Source organism: Spermophilus citellus (genome assembly GCF_964194105.1).
Source record: "Spermophilus citellus genome assembly, chromosome: 2".
Taxonomy (NCBI): domain Eukaryota; kingdom Metazoa; phylum Chordata; class Mammalia; order Rodentia; family Sciuridae; genus Spermophilus; species Spermophilus citellus.
Window position 1 is genome coordinate 178,981,760 of NC_138183.1, and position 19,960 is coordinate 179,001,719.

Below are 19,960 nucleotides of genomic sequence, written 5' to 3' on the forward strand. Positions count from 1 at the left end.
CCAGTGGATGAATGAGGAACAAACATATGCTCAGTTTATCCTGCATTCAGAGCTTTGGAGCTGCTACTCACTTCAGATGTTTCTTAGAACTTAGGGAGACCTATCCCAAAAATGAGGAATAAAAAAGAACCAGGAATGTAACTCAGTGAGGTAGAGTGTCCCTGAATCCTAGTTTCAATCTCCAGTAGTACTAAAGAAAAAGAGAGAGAGAGAGAAAGGGAGGGAAAGATGGAGTTGGAAACAAAGAGAGACTGAGAAAAGATAAACATAAAATTTTAAAAAGTGATTATGTCTGGCACAAAAGGCACAACAGGTCAGCAAAACATGGGTTACAAAACTATTGAAAATGGTACTTAATATTTCTTGTTGGATTTAGAAATGTTCATTTGATTATATATTATATATACAATATTAATATATTATATATTATATTACACATAATATATAATACAATGTTCATATATATAATAAAATATTAATACAAAAGTAATTATCCTTTGTGGTCCAGAGTGACTACATTAACTAGAAACATGATTAGATCACAATCTCCCAACAAGCAGGGTTGAGCTTTAGGGCAGAGCAGCTTCATGCATTGTTCCCATGTGCTCCATAACAGGCTGATGGAATTCCATGTGTGCAGTAATGTGATCAGATCTCAAAAGGCTGCACCTGACTTGATTTCCTGATACTGTTGGATAAGAGTGTTATTATATTAAGGTTTTCTCTTTACTTTTAATACTCAGTCCAAATTTTCAATTTCAGAATTACATAATTATACAATAAAATATTTATTTTTTCTTTATTTGTCCCCAGAATAACAAAGAACAAGGTAAACACACACACACACACAAAAAAAAAAAAAAAACTCCCACATTTATTTCTTAATTTGTCAATTGATATACCATACCAATTCAACCTGAGGTTTCTAGAGAACTCTCTTAGGCTACTTCTCTCAAAGTCCCTGCTGCAGCCTGCACGGTGAAGGCTGCAATAGAAATCTGTCTCTTCACTTCTCCCCAGGCCTTGGAAGGGTCCACTTTGCTTTCAATATCAAACAAAGCATCATAAATTCCTGGGAATGATTCCCCTGCATACTTGTTGTGGCTGCTTGGAGCATAGATGACATGCCTGTCCAGAGAAAATACTTTGTTGTTAGTTGCACAAATGACATACAAGAAAGAAAGAGGAGCACCATACAATCTTGGATCTCATATTCCTAAATTTATACTTTGAGTAAGCCCTTTGGCAAGCAAACTTATAAGTTCACTAGTCTCCAAAGACTAGTCTATGAAATATGTATTAACTACTTTTACTTTAAATAGATAGCTCAAAGTTGTTCAGACTAACACCAGTAGTAACAAGGATAAACAACTGCTGATTACCTGGTGTAGATTGTGCTTAGTATTCTTCAAGAATTTACTACAATTTTTTGTAAGTCTTTCTTTCTTTTTTTATTTTTTTTATACTGAGGATTAAATCCAAAGGGCTTTTACACTAACCCATATTCCAGCCCTTTTTCATTTTACGTTATTACTATTAGTTTTTATTTTAAGACAGAGCCTCACTTAATTGCTTAGAGCCTCATTAAGTTGCTCAGTTTGGCCTTGAACTTGTGATTCTCCTGCCTAGCCTTCCAAATTGCTGGGATTATAGATGTGAGCCACCACACCTGGCCAATTTTTCTGATTCTTAAAAGTGAATTCTACAAAGTTGCTGTTAGTTTCACAGAGGACGAAACTGACTGTAATTAAATTATTTGTATCAATGCGAATAAAAAATAAGTACTGAATTTTACTATACCACACTACCTCTGGCCTTATAACACTGCTGTGATCATTAAATTCCCATTTAAAAACAGCCAACCAACTTTTTTCTATTTTTTAAAAAGTCATATTCTAAATGTGACTTAATGCTTAGCTGAAGGCATGAAGAATCATTAAAAACCATTTGTGATGTTTAAAAGACCTAGAAAGAAGACTTTCATTGAAGAGGATAAGCCAGGTCATGTGCTAGCCCTGAAAGAGGATAAGTTGCAAAGTAACAAGGTAAAGTGTTAAAGAGACACAACCATGCTACCAAGGGCAAAATAGTCACCCTGTTTGGATGATGCCTTTTCTCCCAACTCCTGACCCTTTGACAGTCCCTACAGGGAAAGGTGGCGCCACTTCTGGCTGTTCCATAACATAACCCATTTTGCAGTACTCACAGTATAGGCAACCTGGGGGCAGTGGGTACTTATCAGAATAAGCACATTTGACAAAATTTAGGTGGAAAAACCTTTAATAACAAATTTAGGGAGTAAATAAATATATATTTATTACCTATTAATGCATGTTTATTAAATTTATTATTATCATGCATATATATAAAAACAATTATATTTAAAATAGAACAAGGGTTAAAATCGTGTAAGAAAATATAAACTTGATTGGAGAGATTTTTATTTTCTGTTTGTGTCTTTCTGAGTCTTTTACATTTCCTAAAGTAAACATTTTTTTATAATCAGACACAAAAAATGCAAAAAAGAAAGAAATATAACAATCATATTACATTATTTGGAAACCCAATATAGTATACTTGACACTATATATATTTTGAAATATTCTATTAGCTTGCAAGAAATCAATTTTTATATTTTTTTCCACAGTGCACAACATTTTTAAAATGTGATATTAAAGTGAAGAGTCATATTTTCTTTCTTACCTATAGAAAGGCCTGTTTGGTAACCCTAAAGGATCAATGAATGCCCGTTCCAGAAACATCAGCTGATCATTCATAATCCTCAATAATATTAGGCTAAAAAGGAAATTAGTATAGGTATAAGTGAATGAAATTGTACTACCCTGCAAGCAAAAATATTTAAAATTCCTATAATGTGCAAATTAATAACCACAACAGGTAATAATCATATTTTTGATATCTTGTAAAATTCTATTTTGCTGAGACTTATGAAACTATGGAAGCAGGGACTTGTGCCAAAGGAAACATTTGTTAGTAATTTTTGTATAAGTGGAACTAGTAAGTGGTAAATCTAAGAAAATGAATTCGGGGAAGGCTTTTTTCACCTTAGGAAGCTTAATTATCTACTTTGGAAGTCATATCAATATTTAAATGAGACAATTAATAAATGTTTTGTAAGGTGCCAGGCAAATTATAAATGTTTTTTTAAGTGACAACTCATGACATTTTCTTGTTATTAAGGATAAAACTTCATGAGCATAAGAGATGGTGTCTTTGTGTTCTTTCAAAGGTAGTGGAAAGCCTACAATGTATCCAACAATACCACAGAATTTGCATTGCAAACGCTGGTGGTATGCTTGTTATTGTAATAAAAATGATTCAGCATAATCAAAATTAATCTAACAGTCCTAAATAGTTTCACACTGATTTTTGAATTCAATATATTGCTTGTGTCATAATTTAATTAACAAACTAGAAAAGGAATAATTGTTTTATTCATTGGTTTAATTTGCTCTTAATATTTATGTTGTTTTTAACAATGAGGACACTTAGTAATCACAGTTCTGAATGCTAACATAATACATTATTTTTAATCTTCAGGCCAGTCCTTCATGTTGGAAAGATACTACCTCCACTTTTTTAAAATATAATTTTCTAATTGACTTTAATTACTTAATTAAATTGGGGATTGATCAATTGAGGATTGATCCTAGGGGTACTTAGCCACTAAGCCACATCCCCCAGGCCTCTTAATTCTACTTTATTTGAAATTTTTAGACAGGGTCTCACTAAATTATTTAGGGCATCATTAAGTTACTGAGGCTAGTCTTGAACTGATGATCCTCTGCCTCATCCTCCTGACTTGCTAAGATTACAGGTGTGTATCACTGTGCCCAGCAATAGCTCCACTTTATAAATAACAGAACTAAGAATCAACAGCTTATCAAGTTCCCAAATTTGCAAATAGAAAGCTGTTGAGTGAAATAGGAGGTCACCAATGTTGTCCTATTGGCTGCACTATGTAAACAAAACAAAAATAGAAATAACTAAGATCCCATAATTTAGATTTAAGTTATTTTCAACATTTATTTTTTATCATAATGAATTCAGTATTTTTGAAAGTATAAAGGAGGCATAGACTTTATCTGTTAGCAGCCCATATAAACAAAGGGGATTAGAGTGAAAGATAATTTCAATATGAAGTTATAGGTTTCTGAATCAAATTCACAAAGCATTGCTGTAAATGCAAGAGGTCATGTGGATCCACACAGGTATGTACACAAACACACGCACTCACTTCTTTTTATTTCTCCTTCTCTCTTTCTCTCCTTTCCTCTTACCCAACTATATTTCTCTCTCTTGTCTCCATCTCCATCTCCATCTCTATCTCTATTTCTATCTCTCCCTTTCTCTGTCTGGATTTCTCATCTTGTGGCTACCACTAAAAGTCTTCATAGGTTCTTTGTATAGTAACTGAATTCAACTTGGAGTAACCCTGGGTTGCTAATACTCAAGACAGCTAAGTAAACAGTCTTTTCACTCCTGGAGCATGCCAGCCTCTCCAGAAAGGATAAGAGAATTATATATTTTAAGGTTGACTATTATGTAAGCCTGAAGGTACTAGAGTCAACACCTCATGTTCTCTGATGAGCAAAAACACTGATGTAAGAAAAGCAGGGCCAGAAGTGTCTTTTTAGATTTCAAAGTTTCAGTCTAGAAACTCAACGTGCACTTTATTTCCTTATTTGACATTTACTGTTATTATATGCAACATACAGGTGTTCCAGGATCCCTAAACATCAAAGAAAGACACACACTGTATCTTAATTATCATATAAAGAGGACAGGCACAAATAGAAATACTCAAGGATAGTCAAGCTGAGTTCCATCAGAAAACATAATTCAAGCCATGAGGTAGTCTGTCAGAGAAGGAAACATCATTTGTTTTGAAGATAGAAAAATCAGTTTTGTAGAATACATGGTGTTTGGGATCCCCTTAAAAAGGCATTTCTCTTATTTTTTATACATAAAAAACTTGGTGAAAAATATAAAGGATAAAAAATCTTCTCCCTATATACTAGTGTCAATATAACACAATTATTATACTAATTGCTTCCCCCTGAAGTTTTTCTGTTTGGTCAAAAATTTAACGTACATAATTTTTATGTTTTTGGTTTAACTCACATGTTATTATATTCACATTCATAATATTTATAAGAATAATTTTTGCTTTGCTTTTTGTGTGTCTGGTGTTGGGAAATGATTATTTTTAATGGTTATAAAATGTTCAAATTGGTAGAGATCTTTCAGTAAATTCTTTCCCTACTGGGCATTAGGTTGTTTTTATTTATTTGATATTATAATTTTATAATTCTTATCTTTCTCTAGGTAATATCTTTTTAATCAAAACTTAAGACGATATCCTTAAGGAAAAAAATAAGTGGAAATGCTAAGTTAAAATATAAGAACTCTATGCTGAGTCTTGAAATTTGCATAGTTTGCATAGTTGATAGTATTTTAGTATTGTCACATTATCAACTTTAAAATTTTGTTCAAATTGTTTTACATTTATGATTTTACATAGGATTAATCCTAATGTTTAACATATATAAATTTCACATATATAATGTTTAACATAAATAATGGTTTCAAATTAATTCGTATTCTGGATACATTGAATTTTACCAGCTGGAGGTGCAGATGAGGATTTCTGCATGGGGGTAATAACTTCAAGAAGAGGTAGAAAGAAGTTATGTTTTTGGAAATAAGAGAATTTGGTTGAAGTGTGATGCACAGACAATGAAAGAACAAGAGATTAAAAAAAAAGATCTGGGGTAACACATGGAGGACCCTTCAGTGTTTAGGTGGTAAACTGTACCTCATCAGCTGGCAGCAAGAAGACACTGGCATCTCTGAGCAGGACAGTTCACTAAGCAATGTCAGAGATAGGTCTTTAGGAGGTAGGCAACCCTGCACAGGGTGCTGTAGAGTGGACACAAACACAGTCAAAATGTCCCAAAGATGCTTTTGTAACCAAAATGTCAACTTGTATTTCCTGTTAATTATATCCATTATATACATAAATAAATGTAGAACTTACTTGCTTTTGTCTAAATCTTGAAGTCTCTTGCTGAACTTAGAAGCAATTTCTGTAAAATTCTTTACTGCAGAAAACAGTGAATCTGAAATAGAAGTTGGAATCAGCAAGAGCTTTAAGAATGTAATTTCTAATGATGTTGTTACATAGGTAAAAAAAAGTGAGAATATAGAAGATCATCCTCTTTTGTGTCTTACAAGGTATATGAGCAGTCATGACACGAAAAGTACATGTGCACAAGTAAACAGAATACTTCATCATGTAGAACAAAAATAAAAAATAAATGTCCTAAGGAAGGTCATTGCATTTCAAAAATTACTGGAAACATATAAATAATGACATTGGAAAGAGGACGTGCAACATACCAAATGATACACTGTATGTTTTCATTTCCTGTGGATGTTTCATTGAAATATTGTAGATTTTGTCAGCATACTTTTTTAAAACTACAGCATAATCTCGACAGTCAAAAGGAAGCACTATGGAATTGGCCAACTCAAACACCATCCCTCCTCGAACCTGGGCCACGGTGAGGTGATACTTAAACGTTGGATCATAAAATTTTTCCACCAACTCATATGTTTCATAGACACTATGATACAATGGATAGCTGCTGAATTTGTGTGTTTTCTACAAAAGAAACACATATCTCTTGTAAGATAGCTTATAATAAAATACATAGCACTTAATTTACTGTTAATGTTTACCAATAATAAATAAAAGGAAGTACTTAAATACCTCAATGTGCTACTTAATAAGGGTCTACTATTACAGTATTTAAACTCACTCTAGGCTTGTACTAAGTCAAATATATGCATGTGTGACATAAACAATATTATAAAAACATTCTTTTGGAGTCACCTTACAGACTTGTCTTTAACCATAGCAGAGATGTGAAAATGTTTTAGGAGACTGAGGAAAAGTCAAGAAAAGCGTTGCATTTGAATAAAAATAATTTAAGAAGACCAAACTATTAGAAGTAAGTAAATAAACATGACAATATTATATAGGGAAATATGTGGAATTTTTTAAAGACTGAAATTCTATTAAAAAATTATTCTCTGATGAACAGTGTGTGGAAAAGTACACTGTCCAAGCAGTGAGGGGTTCAGAAGTAAATGCAGAATCTCACTATGGAGAGGGAGGGATGGTCAGACAGGTATAAGGAAAGTCAACAGTATAAGAAAAAGCCAATAAGGAAGGACTTTTCATCTAGGCACAGTGGTGCATGCCTGTAATCCCAGCAACTTGGAAGGCTGAGGCAATAGGATAATAAATTCAAGGCTAGCCTGGGCAACTTAGGAAGATCCTGCCTCAAACTAAAAATTGTAAAAAGGGCACTGGGAATGCAGTTCAGTGGTAAAATCCCATGGGTTCTAGCTCTCAGTATATTAAAAAAAAAAAAAAAAAAAAAAAAAGAAAAGAAAAAAGAAAGGAAGAAAAGAAAAAAAAGAAAGAAAGAAAAAGAAAAGAAAAACTTTTCAAACTGCTGATTTATGCCTTTTGATCATTTTCCAAAGTGCTTGAATTTTTGATATTGATCATTTATTTGTTGTTGATAATTTATAAAGATGGAGGTAGATACATATTAAAAAGTAAAAGTTGAAAGAATTTTCACCTGACAAATAGAAATCAAGTGGGACAAGTACCAAACTGATATAAGAAGCTACTAGTTTTAGTTATGAGGTTTTATAAACTATGCATCTATGTTATTTTAATAAAAATAAAAATATAAACTTATAGTAGTAGCAACAACAAAAGGAATGGCATATGACTCATATCTTCATTGTGCATTATGTCACTTGTTTTTTAAAGATTAATCTAATAATTGGATCTATAAGAGATAAAAATAGAAATGTTTATATAGGTATTTATATGGATTAATTTTGAATGATATTAAAAGTAAAAATATTATGTCATGTGCGTACAGCTGCATTCCACCTTTATGTTCTACAAAGCACCGATTTTAACAAAATGATAAATAAATAGAAGGATGGTCATTAGACTAGAAGAAGTGAAAAGGGAAAGGAGCAGGGGAGGGCAAGAAGAAGCATTGGGGACTGAAATGGAACGAATTATATTCCATGCCTCTATGACTATATCAAAATGAACCCAAATATTACATATAACTATAATTCACTAATATAAACATTTTAAGAGACAATTCCTATATGACTTAAATGACTTTATGAATGCAATGCCACCAAATAAAATAGAAAAAAATATTTAATATAACATAAAGAAGTTTGCAGTCAGGAGTACTGGGGCCAGGGGCAGTGAACAAGGGCTCAGACATCAGATGCAGGACCCACCCCACATAGGAGCAGCACTGCCAAGCCCTACCATGTCTCATTCTGTCTTCATATTCCTCACCTCCTTTAATGCTTGAGCCACTTTTTGAAGGCAAAATTATTTGTTTGGCTAAAATAGATACATAAATAATCTTGAAGAATTTAGGGAAAGACAATTACCCAATCTTTAGTATATCGAGCTCTGCCTGAAGCAATTCCGAGTCTTTGGAAGAACACCTCGAAATCATTACCAGACCCCAATTTACTAATCCTTTTAGGGGGAAAAAAACAGAATTATTTTAGAGTAATTTTTCATCAATTTTATATTAAAGATCAATTAAACTAAACTCCATCCCTATTATGACACTCTTAAACATGCAGAAAAGAATGAGAGAAACATTAATTTGATCACAAAATATCCAGTTTTATGACTAGTTTATAAGTTCCTTTTAAAAAAGATTCCTGAAATTTAAAAATATTTTCCTTTAGATTATTTCATTTAACATCTGTATTTGTGGTATGTGATAAAGTGAAATAAGTAACCAGTTTTTTCAGGTAATTCAGATGTAAATTATTCATTTATTACTTTAAATTATACATGTTGTTGATATCAACATTCTCAAACAACTGAGATAGTTCTTTTCCCTTGCTTGTGAGGATACAACCAATGCAGAAGTAATGCTTGTGTTCAATATTAGAGTAACCAAAGTATCTGTTAACTGTGTGGTGTTCAGAAAAAAGACAAGCGATCAGGTGATAGAAATATGATGAGAATTACTTTTTACCATTATCTCTATTCTAACTTTATGTTTATGTACCATATGCAAGTACCCCTTCTAATAACACTCATTTTTTGATGGCCGACAGATTTAACTTCAAAACACATCGTAATATTGGATTTGAGACTCTTAAGCATTTGTTTTATCTGATCTTAGAGCATTTTGAAATTTAATTTTTAAATTTATGATTGAAAGAAAATATTCTGATATTTTCTAAACAATCCCAGTCAAAAAATCAAATCGAGCAGAAAGCTGGGTTGCTGTTTTATTTACCTGGGCATGCCACTGAACTCAGGTGAAGGACTCTTTTTATTCCAGCTCTCATAAAGAGATTTGCCTTTAAAACCTTCATCAGGGCTTTGAAGCTACACAAATTAATGGAAGAAAGGAAAATACTTTAAAAAATAGATGCAGTAAAACTTACATGTCTGTTGTTAACCAGGAAGTTAATTATAGTTACACAAAACAAGAAATGCAATCTTTATATTAGCAGTGCTTAAAAACTGTGGAGTTGCGGTGTCACCCAGTGGTCCAGCAAATGAATAAATAAATGAATTACAATAATGAGATTCTGATATTAAATGGGAATTCTCATGTTATTATGTATGGGAATGACTACATTAAGAAAAATCCATAAGGTGCATAGAAAAGAAGACCACATCAAATTATTATCAAACCATTGTCTTTAGAAAATGTATAATTTTGTTTTGTCTACTTTTCTGAATTGGGCTAGGTGACTCTCAAAACCATATATTTTCCCTTTTCTTAGAAAAGGAAAATAAAAGGAAGTGAACTGGTTAAGGGAATATATTCTTCTTTAATATTTATATTTTTAGTTATAGGAGGACACAATATCTGAATTTTATTTTTATGTGGGCTGAGGATCAAAAACAGCACCTCATGCATGCAAGGCGAGTGCTTTCCCTCTGAGCCACAATCCCAGCCCCCAGAATGTATTCTTCTTAGGACTTCTTCTTGTCAGAAAGATTGTCAAAGCCATTAAGTAATATATGTATATATGCATATAAAGTATAATATAAATATTTTATTCAAAAAGTATTTGTGTAATTGTGTTAAACATTAAACTCATTTTCTGGTTTCATAAATGAGAAAAATAAGGAAGTAAAACATGACCTATTTTACAATTCTACATTTTTATGGAATTGTAGACCCAGAATATTACAAGTTGTACCAAAATTAGGCAGCAAACTAAACCAACATTCTCCAGTTATTTACAGATAATTGAACAATAATGGTATAAAGTGTTTGTATTTTCTATTAATGAGAGTCAAATGAACTAATTTTCAAAAAGTGCAATTCAGATACCTTTTGGAGCACCTACATTTTTTAAGAGCTTTGTAAATGCCAGGGATTCATAGACCAATAAGGCACATAACAAACTTTCTACAGTAGGGGTGGCCAAGAAAATGTGGAAATCAGTATCCTATGTGCTATAAGAGATGTATATGCAAAAGTTTATAGGGACACAAGTTAAATTTATAAAACATGAAAAGCAATTATATCACTCAAGCTTATAATTTAATATCAAACTTCACATAAGGAATAGGATAACTCCATTAGCCAAAGGGGGGGGGGGGATACACACACCCACACACACACCCACACACACATACATATATATATATATATATATATATATATATATATATATATTAAACAGTGTAAAAATATACCACCAAGTAGTTAGTTTACCAGCAAAATTTGAAATACTACAAATTATCCTCCCAAAACAAATAAGAATTAAAATTTTTAAGCACCACATACTTCAAACCTGACCTAGAGAGCAACATTTTTGCAATTATAACCAGAGTCCACAAAATCAGTTAGCAAACAAAAATAACTGCCAAGTTTCCTTAGCATGTATTGTGAATTACTTGAATAGGGGGAATTTATGAAATACCAGGTCTCAGATACTTAAATATTGTATGTTGTGTGGTAATTTATAAAACTCCAACCAAACAATGGAGCTCATAAATGCTAGACTAATAAATGTTTTCAAATTGATTTTTCAATTTCAATAGAACTTGTATAATAGAATTCCATGCTTTTGAAACCAAAGCTTAATGACATGTATTATAACTTATAATTCCTCCTGAAAAATTGTTTTTCTTGGAAATTACATTGTTTATTTCTGATTCTATTCAGTGAACAGGTTTTCTGTTGTCCTTATTGTTTTCTTTCCATTCACTTCAGACAATTAGCAGAAACAAAAATCTGTCATGCCAAACCCCCTTCATTCTTACTAACTTGGATTAGGACCAGAGTTATGGAGTATGAAGGTTAAAGAGATTCCTGTCCTATAGAAATTTAGGTATCCACCTTTCTACCAAGTTCAGTGCCCTCTGTGCTGTGACAATTAAGATAACATTGAGGTATCATTCAGGCTCACTGAGGCCAGGGGATTGGAGTCCAAGGCAAATGTTGAGAAGGAAGTTACTTAGTCTCATCTAGCCTCTGCCACAAAATGATTTGTTGTTTTTAATGCATACTCTGTCTCCATCATGTAGAACACTTGGTTTTCCTGAGTCCTGAATTAATTGGGAACAGTATATTAAGAAGGAGAAACTGGTTGTAAAATTAAGGACATAAACCATAGGAGAAAGTCCCAGTTCAGCAACTGTACACCTTGGGTGACTAGGGTGGCTATCATTTCTCAACAGTTTCCTCATTTTTAAACAGAATATAGTAAACATAATGATACATACAGGCTGCCTCAATATGTTATGGGGGGAGACAAGGTAGTGTGTAGGCAGCATGTTAGATGTGACATTCTGAGGAGTGGATTGTTACATAAAAAAAAGATGAGTTATATAAAACAACAATAGCATCATAATGGCACCTCAAGGAAACATTATTTGTAGAAGTTAGATTTTCTTAAGATATATATATTTCTTTTTACCTCTTTTGTTAGATTGTATACCAAGCTATACATCAGTGGTGTACAATCAACTCTTAAGGTGTAGTTTCCTGAAAGACAGAAAAATGATACATTGGTTTTCATTTAATTTCTCTCAGTTGTTTATTCAAAGACCACTGCTAACTTCCTAGATGGAAATGATCCTTTCAAAAACTAAATTTATTTATATCAAACTCTTGAATGGCTCCTGATCTCACTCTATAAAACCCATCATCTTCCTCATGTCCCCCAGCATGGTGTATGAAACAACCCACATCATCTCTCCAAGTTTTTAGTACTTATTCCTCCTCTAGTAAGATGCTACATTTTCTGAGAGATATCCTATGGCCATCTTATCTGAAACAGCATGCTCCTTCCACTCCCTATCCTGGCTACATTCTTCCTCTCTTGACATTGGTTTATTTTTTCCCTAAATTCCTCACCTATCTAATATAATAAATAGTTGTCTTTTTGTTATTTGCCCTCCCAATGGGCCATAAGTTCCATGGGAACCAGGGTGGTCTTTTATTAGCTAATATATCCTTAGTGTTTCCAACAGTCAGAACTGTAGCAATTACCCAATAAACATCTGTTGTGAAAATAAAATTGTGAGCTAGCTGCTCTAAAGCTGATTCTACAGAGTAGAGGTGGACTCTCCATTCTTCCTGCAGGAGTTGAGGGCTGCTGGGTGAGAGTAAAGGGAAGCAGCCAGGAGAAGTGCTCTTAGAAACCCTGGTAGCACAGGGAGTATCTCCATCGGGGGTGTAGGGAGGTATAGGTAGAGAGTTACAACAAAAATGTGACTCTTCAACTGAGTTTTTTGAACCGAAAGAATTAACTGGACCAAAAAGAAATGACATTCACAGCTAAGAGATCATGTACACCAATTCCCAGAAATGTAAAGACATACAACACACTCAGAGCATAGCAAGTAGCCTTTATCTCAAAGTTCAAGATTCATGTCTGGGAACAACAAAAGTTGAGACTAAGAACAGTGTCATGTGGAACCCATGGATATGAAGACCAACTCTATTGTCTTCTTAGGATACTAAATAAAATAATTGACTTCTCAAAAAAAAAAAAAAAAAAAGGAAAAGAAACAAAGAAAAGAAAGGAAAAGAACAGTGACAACCCAACAAGAACTGGTTTTGGAACTTGAAAAGTTGATTTAAAAATTCTGAAATTCATCTGGAAGAAAAAATATGCACATATAGCCAATGTAATTTTTAAATCAGAAGTGTTCTAAGAGCATAGTAAGGGAAGCAGGATAGTTTGGCAGCATTTGTTACAATTCAAATGCATGTATCCCAGGACCAAGTAGTTACACCTGTTTCTCTTTACCCTTCATTCTCCTTACACAGAAAAAAAGCTGCAGATGAAGGATATTTTCTGCAACAAGCTGAAACAATCTGACCTTCATTTAGAGAATTTATATATTCGACTGAAAATATTGTAGAAGTTCTTTTGTTGTTGTTTGACTTTTTGTGAGATTTTTTGTTGTTGTTGTCATCCTTGTTGTTGTTTTGGTTTTTAAAGTGAAGTAAACCAATGTTCAATGGCCACATGAAAAGCTTTCTATAAGATGTTGCTGAATTAAAAAGGTAACTTGTAGAACCACTTAGCTATAATATGATACCTCAAACCTGTATGAAGTAGGGATAGGAAATGACATATAGTGGTTAGAAAAATACAGCTGAAAGAGCAGAGTGTGGGTATAACCTCAACCTTCACTGGCTTTGTGACCTTGGGAAAGTTACTTTAGGTCTGAGTCTCAGTTTTGTCTCCTGTACAATGACGATAATAAACCACAGGGTCATTGTATTAAATAAATGTTTACCTATAAAGCACTTGAAACAGGATCTGTTCCACTTTTGCTTGAGCTAAATTATATTCTGGATATCAACATGAGGGAAACACCTCCAATCGAAGACTATAGAGAAGGTATTAAGTTTAAGAGTGGTTCATGACTGGAATTTCCTTTATCTGTAAATTTTGTATCTTAACATAAGAAACTTAAGAATATGGTTTATTGTATTATTTGAGAAATGGGAATTTAACAAAAATTTTAATATAAAACAAAATGAGATTAGTGATGATCCAATCACATATTATATCCTTTCTTCTTAATCCTGAAAACTACAAGAATACAATGAAGCAATTCCAGGCAGATGTTGTAAATCAGCTAAACCCACTAATTTTTAAAAATATATGAAAAATCAAATCTTAAAAACTACAATAAAAAGAATATTGTTTATTTGAAGACTGTGTTTGGAGTATTCATTCTGTAGGGCACAAATGTTTCATCTGTTCATATATTTTAAGTAGTAGTAACAATAAGAATCAAGATTAATTTTTTGAACATTTACTCTGCAAGGAAGGTCTGGGAGCTCTGCCATCATTAATTCCTTTTGCCTTAGTAACTCACCCTTGGAGACAGGTGCTCTCAGTAATCTATTTAGAAGTGAGGAATAGATGCAGAAAGCAATAACCTGAAGTCACATAAGAAGGAAGTGGCAGGGAGAGGAATAAATTCAGGAAGTCTATTGTGAAAGGCCAGGCCATCACATTAGTTCAAGAGGAGGAGGAAATGATGGGTGAAATGCACCCCTGTAAATGAACTTAGGATGATGTAGCTCAGACACATGGACAAAGAAGAAGTATAAATGCCAAACTAACTCCATCAAAGTGCTATATTTCAGAAGTTCAGTAGATTAGACAATTGAAAAGAAAGGGAAGGGAGGGGGACAGAAATAGCAAAGACAATGGAATGAACTGGATATAACTTTCCAATGTTCCGATACGAATACACAACCAGTGTAACTTCACATCATTACAACCACAAGAATGAGACCATAATTAGAATAAGTTATAGTCCATGTATGTACAATATGTCAAAATATACTCTGCTGTCATGTATATCTAAAAGGGACAAAGTTTAAACATTTTAAAAAATAGAAGCCAAAAATAGATAGATAAATAAGGTACTGTATTCCAATTGTTAACATGGCAAATCTACAATAAGTTTGTTCTCCTAAATTTCTAACACATTAAGGAAAATATTCTAAAAGTCCACTCTTCACTTTTTTCTCTTTTTTCTTTCTTTCTTCTTCTTCTTTTTTTTTTTTTAGATGATACAATACCTTCATCTTTTTATTTTTTTAATGTGGTACTGAGGATTGAACACAGTACCTCACACATGCTAGGTGGGTGCTCTACCACTGAGCTACAACTCCAGCCAATCTTCACCTATTTATTTCTTCACTTTCAGCAACCATGCCATAAACACTTACTTAATGAGAAATTAAGAATCCAGGAGTGAGCAGGCAAGATACTGCTAAAGAGTATTATTTATTGAGAGAGGCAGTTTATAAACAAGTAATTACCTAACAATGACAATGATGAGTGCTGCAATGATATGGCCTCCCCTAAAAGGCAACATTTCAGGGGAGACTGTCAGGAAAAGAATTAAGCAGAGAGAGTGTGTGGAAGAGCAACTGAGTACAGAGAACAGCAGCTGTTGTTTTTGGCCAAGGAGCAGAAGGGATCAGTGGGGTGGAGTGCAGGGACAATGGGCTGCTTCATTGTCATGAAAATCAACTAGAAATGTCTCTCAGTTGGACTCTCTGCCTTTAAAAAACCATACACATTATTCAAGACCTGTCTCAAATGCTTATCCCCTTTCTTACTGCTGGTCTCAAGTAGTTACTATTCTCCTCTTCAAACTGCCAAGAGCAGAATGATTAAATATCCCTTTTAGTACCTGATTATAAGCCAAGACTGATTTATTTTACCATATATGTGATCCATGACCTCCCCAATATAAGACCATTCCTTCCTAACCTCTGATTCCCCTGGATTCCTGGAAAAGTTCAGAGAATTATTCAGTTATGTACTGGACTTAATTGTTGAATTAAAGAAAAACTTAAAAATAAAAACATTTGGTGAAAGATGAAATCTTGGAAATCAGCATTTTTTTTCAAAAGCATATGTGTATTATCATGAGAATAACTTTATATTCTAAATCATAAAACTATGCTCCTGATTTACTCATCAAAAGATATTAGATAAATTTCTGCTATATTTAAGATAATCTGGCACAGGTTATTATCATAGAATGCTGCTTCCCTGAATCAGCACTCTAGAGTATAAAGCAAATGGGGAAAAAAAAATTCTCTCACTTAGGGCTCACATACTTTCCAGAGTTAAAGGCAGCAGTGAGACAGACCAGGAGCATATTTCTTAAACATATGTTCAAGGGTTGCTTTCCTGGTTAGGATATAAATTGAATTGCTATCTCTAATACAATCATTTTTTTTTGTTGTTTTTTTTAATGAGGACAACTACATTCACCTTCTATAGAGGAATCAGCATTAATATAGGCCACTCCACGTTCTTGAAGGAGTCTGGAATTCTCCTATCACAAAAAGACAAGAAAAATCCACCTTTAAACATATCAACATAACCACCCTCCCATTAAATATAAATTTCTGAATGAAACAGGTCCATATGAACAAATTTAGCATATAAGACTCTCAAAAGAGAGTTGGCTTGAAAGAATTCAATGAAGGTTACCAGTTAGAAACAACAAACAAAACTTTAAAAAACTAACATTTAAGATGAAACTGTCCACATATTTATGTACATGGAAAAGAAGTGAATTTCTAAATCATACTGTAGTTTGTCCATAGATAAGTTTAAAAATTCTCTCAGCAAACATGAAATGACCTAGGAGACTTTTGAGTGGAAATCTTCCTACAAATATCTCATTATTAAAGTAGAAAATATTGCCCCATTCACATTGAATAAGCTATTTCAAAATCAGCTTGAAAAATTTAAAAGTTGAATCCTGTAGACATGAAGTCAAGTTATCTTGTAGGATCGCTCCACCTACTGGTAAATGTTGATAATTGAACACTTTTAGAACACTATCAGGAAGTATAGCAAAATGTTTTTGAGATATTAATGTAGATTTTGAGTCTCTAAAATATGTAATTTCCTAAGCATTCTGAATATAACATAAAAATGAAAATAAATATGTAACTCTGAATGATAAAAATAATTTGAAAGGGGCAAATCAGATCCTGAAAACATTTAGGCTTTTTCTTATACCATCATAAATCTTTCTTGTAAAAAGCTTTACCACAGGGCTGGGGTTGTAGCTCAGTGGTAGACAGCTTGCCTAGCATGCGTGAGGCACTGGGTTAGATCCTCAGCACCATATAAAAATGAAATAAAGATACTGTGTCCACCTTCAACTAAAAAACAAATATTATATATATTAAAAAAAGTTTTACCCCACATTCTATGAAAACACTATTTCTGCTCCCCACCCCCAAGGAAAATGAAAGTTTACAGTATATCCATTTATTTACTATTATGCTCCCAGAAAATAGAGATAAATTCAGAAAATAGAGATAAATTAATTTCAACAATTAACATTGTATCTCTAAAAAACAAAACTTAGATCTTTAGTGAAGATACTTTTTTCTTGAGTTTTGAGCAGGGATTTATTGCTTAAGATTTTTTTTAAAAAAAGCTTTAGCATTTTCTCACTGTATTCACCTGCTATTTTTACAGATTTAACTATTAAGTCCAAAGTGCTTTGTTTTGGTTTGTTTTGTGGTGCTGCAGATCAAATCCCCGAACTTGTGCACACTAAGCAAATGCTCTAGAACTGATCTACATCCCAGCCCACTGCTTTGTTACTATGAAATTTAACATTGTAGCAAATTATTCACTAACCTCTGCCCACTCAGTAGATCCAAGAAGACCAAATTCTTCTGCATCCCAGCTTGCAAACAAAATTGTTCTTCTAGGCCTCCATCCTAAAATATATATGTATATGTATATAAATACTGGGGAAAATACATACTGTACCCAAGACATTATAAAGCCCAAATGGGGGAAAATAAACAAATACAAAAAAAAAAAATAAAGAAAGAAAGAAAAGAAAAAAATGAAAGCATCATTTGTTGATTAGGAAGGGTGAATTTTGAATTTAAGAATCATAATGGGCTAGGCTTTGTGGCTCATACTTATAATCCTAACAGCTCAGGAGCCTAAGACAGGAGAATCACAAGTTCTAAGCAAACCTCAGCAACCATGAGGCACTAAAAAATTCAGTGAGACCCTGTCTCTAAATAAAATTCTAAATACGGCTGGGAATGTGGCTCAGTGGTCAAGTGCCCCTGAATTAATCTGTAGTAGCACCCCCCCAAAAAAAAAAAATAATAATTTCCTTTTGTAAGATTTTAAAGGTGATTTGTCAAAGTGAAATAGCATGATTAAAAAGGGAGAAATAAAGACACAATAATAGTCTTTAAAAAGCCATAAAATATTCTAATAAATTTTTGATAATTGGCTATGCATAGGAAGGCTTTCTGTTCTGCTTTCTGTTCTGCAGTTGCCTAAATGGAAAGAAGATATTGCTAGGTGCAGCCAGCGTTCTGACAACCCATGGAACTGAAAAATCATTTCCAACTCCTCCCTGTGGTTCTGACATCACATAAACAGATGCTCAGTGTGATTTCACACCAGCCTCTGGTAGAATTAGTGAACAGGGTCTCCATTAGCAACAGCAATGGCTGTTGCTGCTGAAATATGTGTAATTCAGTAGGGAAGGTCATGTGGCTGGGCAGTAAGACTCTAGCCTCAGTGTTAAAGAAAGATCTTGTTCAAATCTTGATTCTCTCACTTACAAGAGGTGTCATGAGGTGAGTTATTCAAACTGACCAAGTCTATCTCCTCATCACACCAGGATAACAGAGTAAATGTGAAGTCACTACTTGACTATTGGGGGTTAAATGGAGCAATGCTCAAAAAGCACCTAGTGATCCCAAAATTCTAAGCTGTTATTGTCAGTAAATATTTCATGTGTATTTATTAGGAATATTTAATCTGGCTTATGTTTATATTTTAGTTGCTAAATAAGCTATATTAAAATGTGTCTACACACACATACACACATCCCAAAAAAGAATGCTTATCCTATAGCTGTTGAATTTAACATCCTGTTTTTATCAAGATTTTAACAGCATTATTCAAATTTCCTATTATTATTCCTTATCATTTCATTGTTTCAGCATACTCTATAATTGCCAAAGACATGTTTTGCATTTATCATAGGGATTTTCCAGTGTCATGTCAAATCATGAAACTTTAATGTGTGGGAGAGTCAAACTAAGGATTGAACCTAGGGGGCACTTAATCAGTAAGTCACATCCCCAGCCCTTTTTTACATTTTTATTTAGAGACACAGTCTCGCTAAATTGTTTAGGGACTTACAAAGGCTTTGAATTTGTGATCCTTTGTCTCAGCCTCCTGAACTCCTGGGATTATAGATGTACACCATGATGCCTGACTCAAATCATAAAGTTATTGTACTAAGATTAAACACTACTAATTTATTTAATATGTAAATTCAGGTCTCCATTGGTTTATTTTCTTAAAACCTAAGATATTTCTGTGGAGAAGAGAATGGAGAACCCTTGTATTTCATTTTAATTAGAGACAATATGGTTTTGTGAACCAGTACCCAAAAATTTCAGTCTAAACTCTGATTTTCTCACTGGGCCACATATTACCTACATGACCCTGTGGAAATTATTTAATTCTCTAAACTTAGTTAACTTATCTGTAAAAGAAATACTAAAATAACTACATAAATATCTCCCTGGTTGTTATAAAGTCAAAATGAGTCATTTATATGAGAACACTGTTTCTCAAAGAAAATAAATAGCATGCAAACTAAACATACTTTCACTGTTGTTTTTACTGTTGCTTAAATATAATGTTTGCATCTTATAGCGCTCAGACACCTGGTTTGCAGGGTCAGAAAAGAGAATAGACTTGCTGCTCTCAAGGTAGAAAAATTACTTTGAAAATCATTAAAACTACATTTTTTATTTTGGTTTTC

The 19,960-nt window shown here is 33.1% G+C and overlaps 1 protein-coding gene across 5 annotated transcripts in view; it reads right to left on the bottom strand.

Moving 5' to 3' along the window:
* Window positions 1–785: 785 nt before the first annotated feature.
* Window positions 786–19,960, bottom strand: part of FOLH1 (folate hydrolase 1) — a 61,452-nt gene continuing 42,277 nt past the window's right edge. For 4 of the 5 annotated variants that reach the window (XM_081281609.1, XM_081281608.1, XM_081281607.1 and 1 more), the window contains 9 exons: window positions 17,788–17,870; window positions 16,396–16,459; window positions 12,049–12,116; window positions 9,402–9,493; window positions 8,530–8,620; window positions 6,424–6,688; window positions 6,062–6,143; window positions 2,704–2,796; window positions 786–1,128 (listed from right to left, as the gene is read on the bottom strand). In XM_081281609.1, the coding sequence (XP_081137735.1) occupies window positions 939–1,128; window positions 2,704–2,796; window positions 6,062–6,143; window positions 6,424–6,688; window positions 8,530–8,620; window positions 9,402–9,493; window positions 12,049–12,116; window positions 16,396–16,459; window positions 17,788–17,870 (1,028 nt within the window). In that variant the 3' untranslated portion in view covers window positions 786–938. Of the gene's footprint in view, window positions 1,129–2,703; window positions 2,797–5,816; window positions 5,944–6,061; window positions 6,144–6,423; window positions 6,689–8,529; window positions 8,621–9,401; window positions 9,494–12,048; window positions 12,117–16,395; window positions 16,460–17,787; window positions 17,871–19,960 lie in introns of those variants that run through there. The other variant, XM_081281610.1, reaches the window with a different exon arrangement.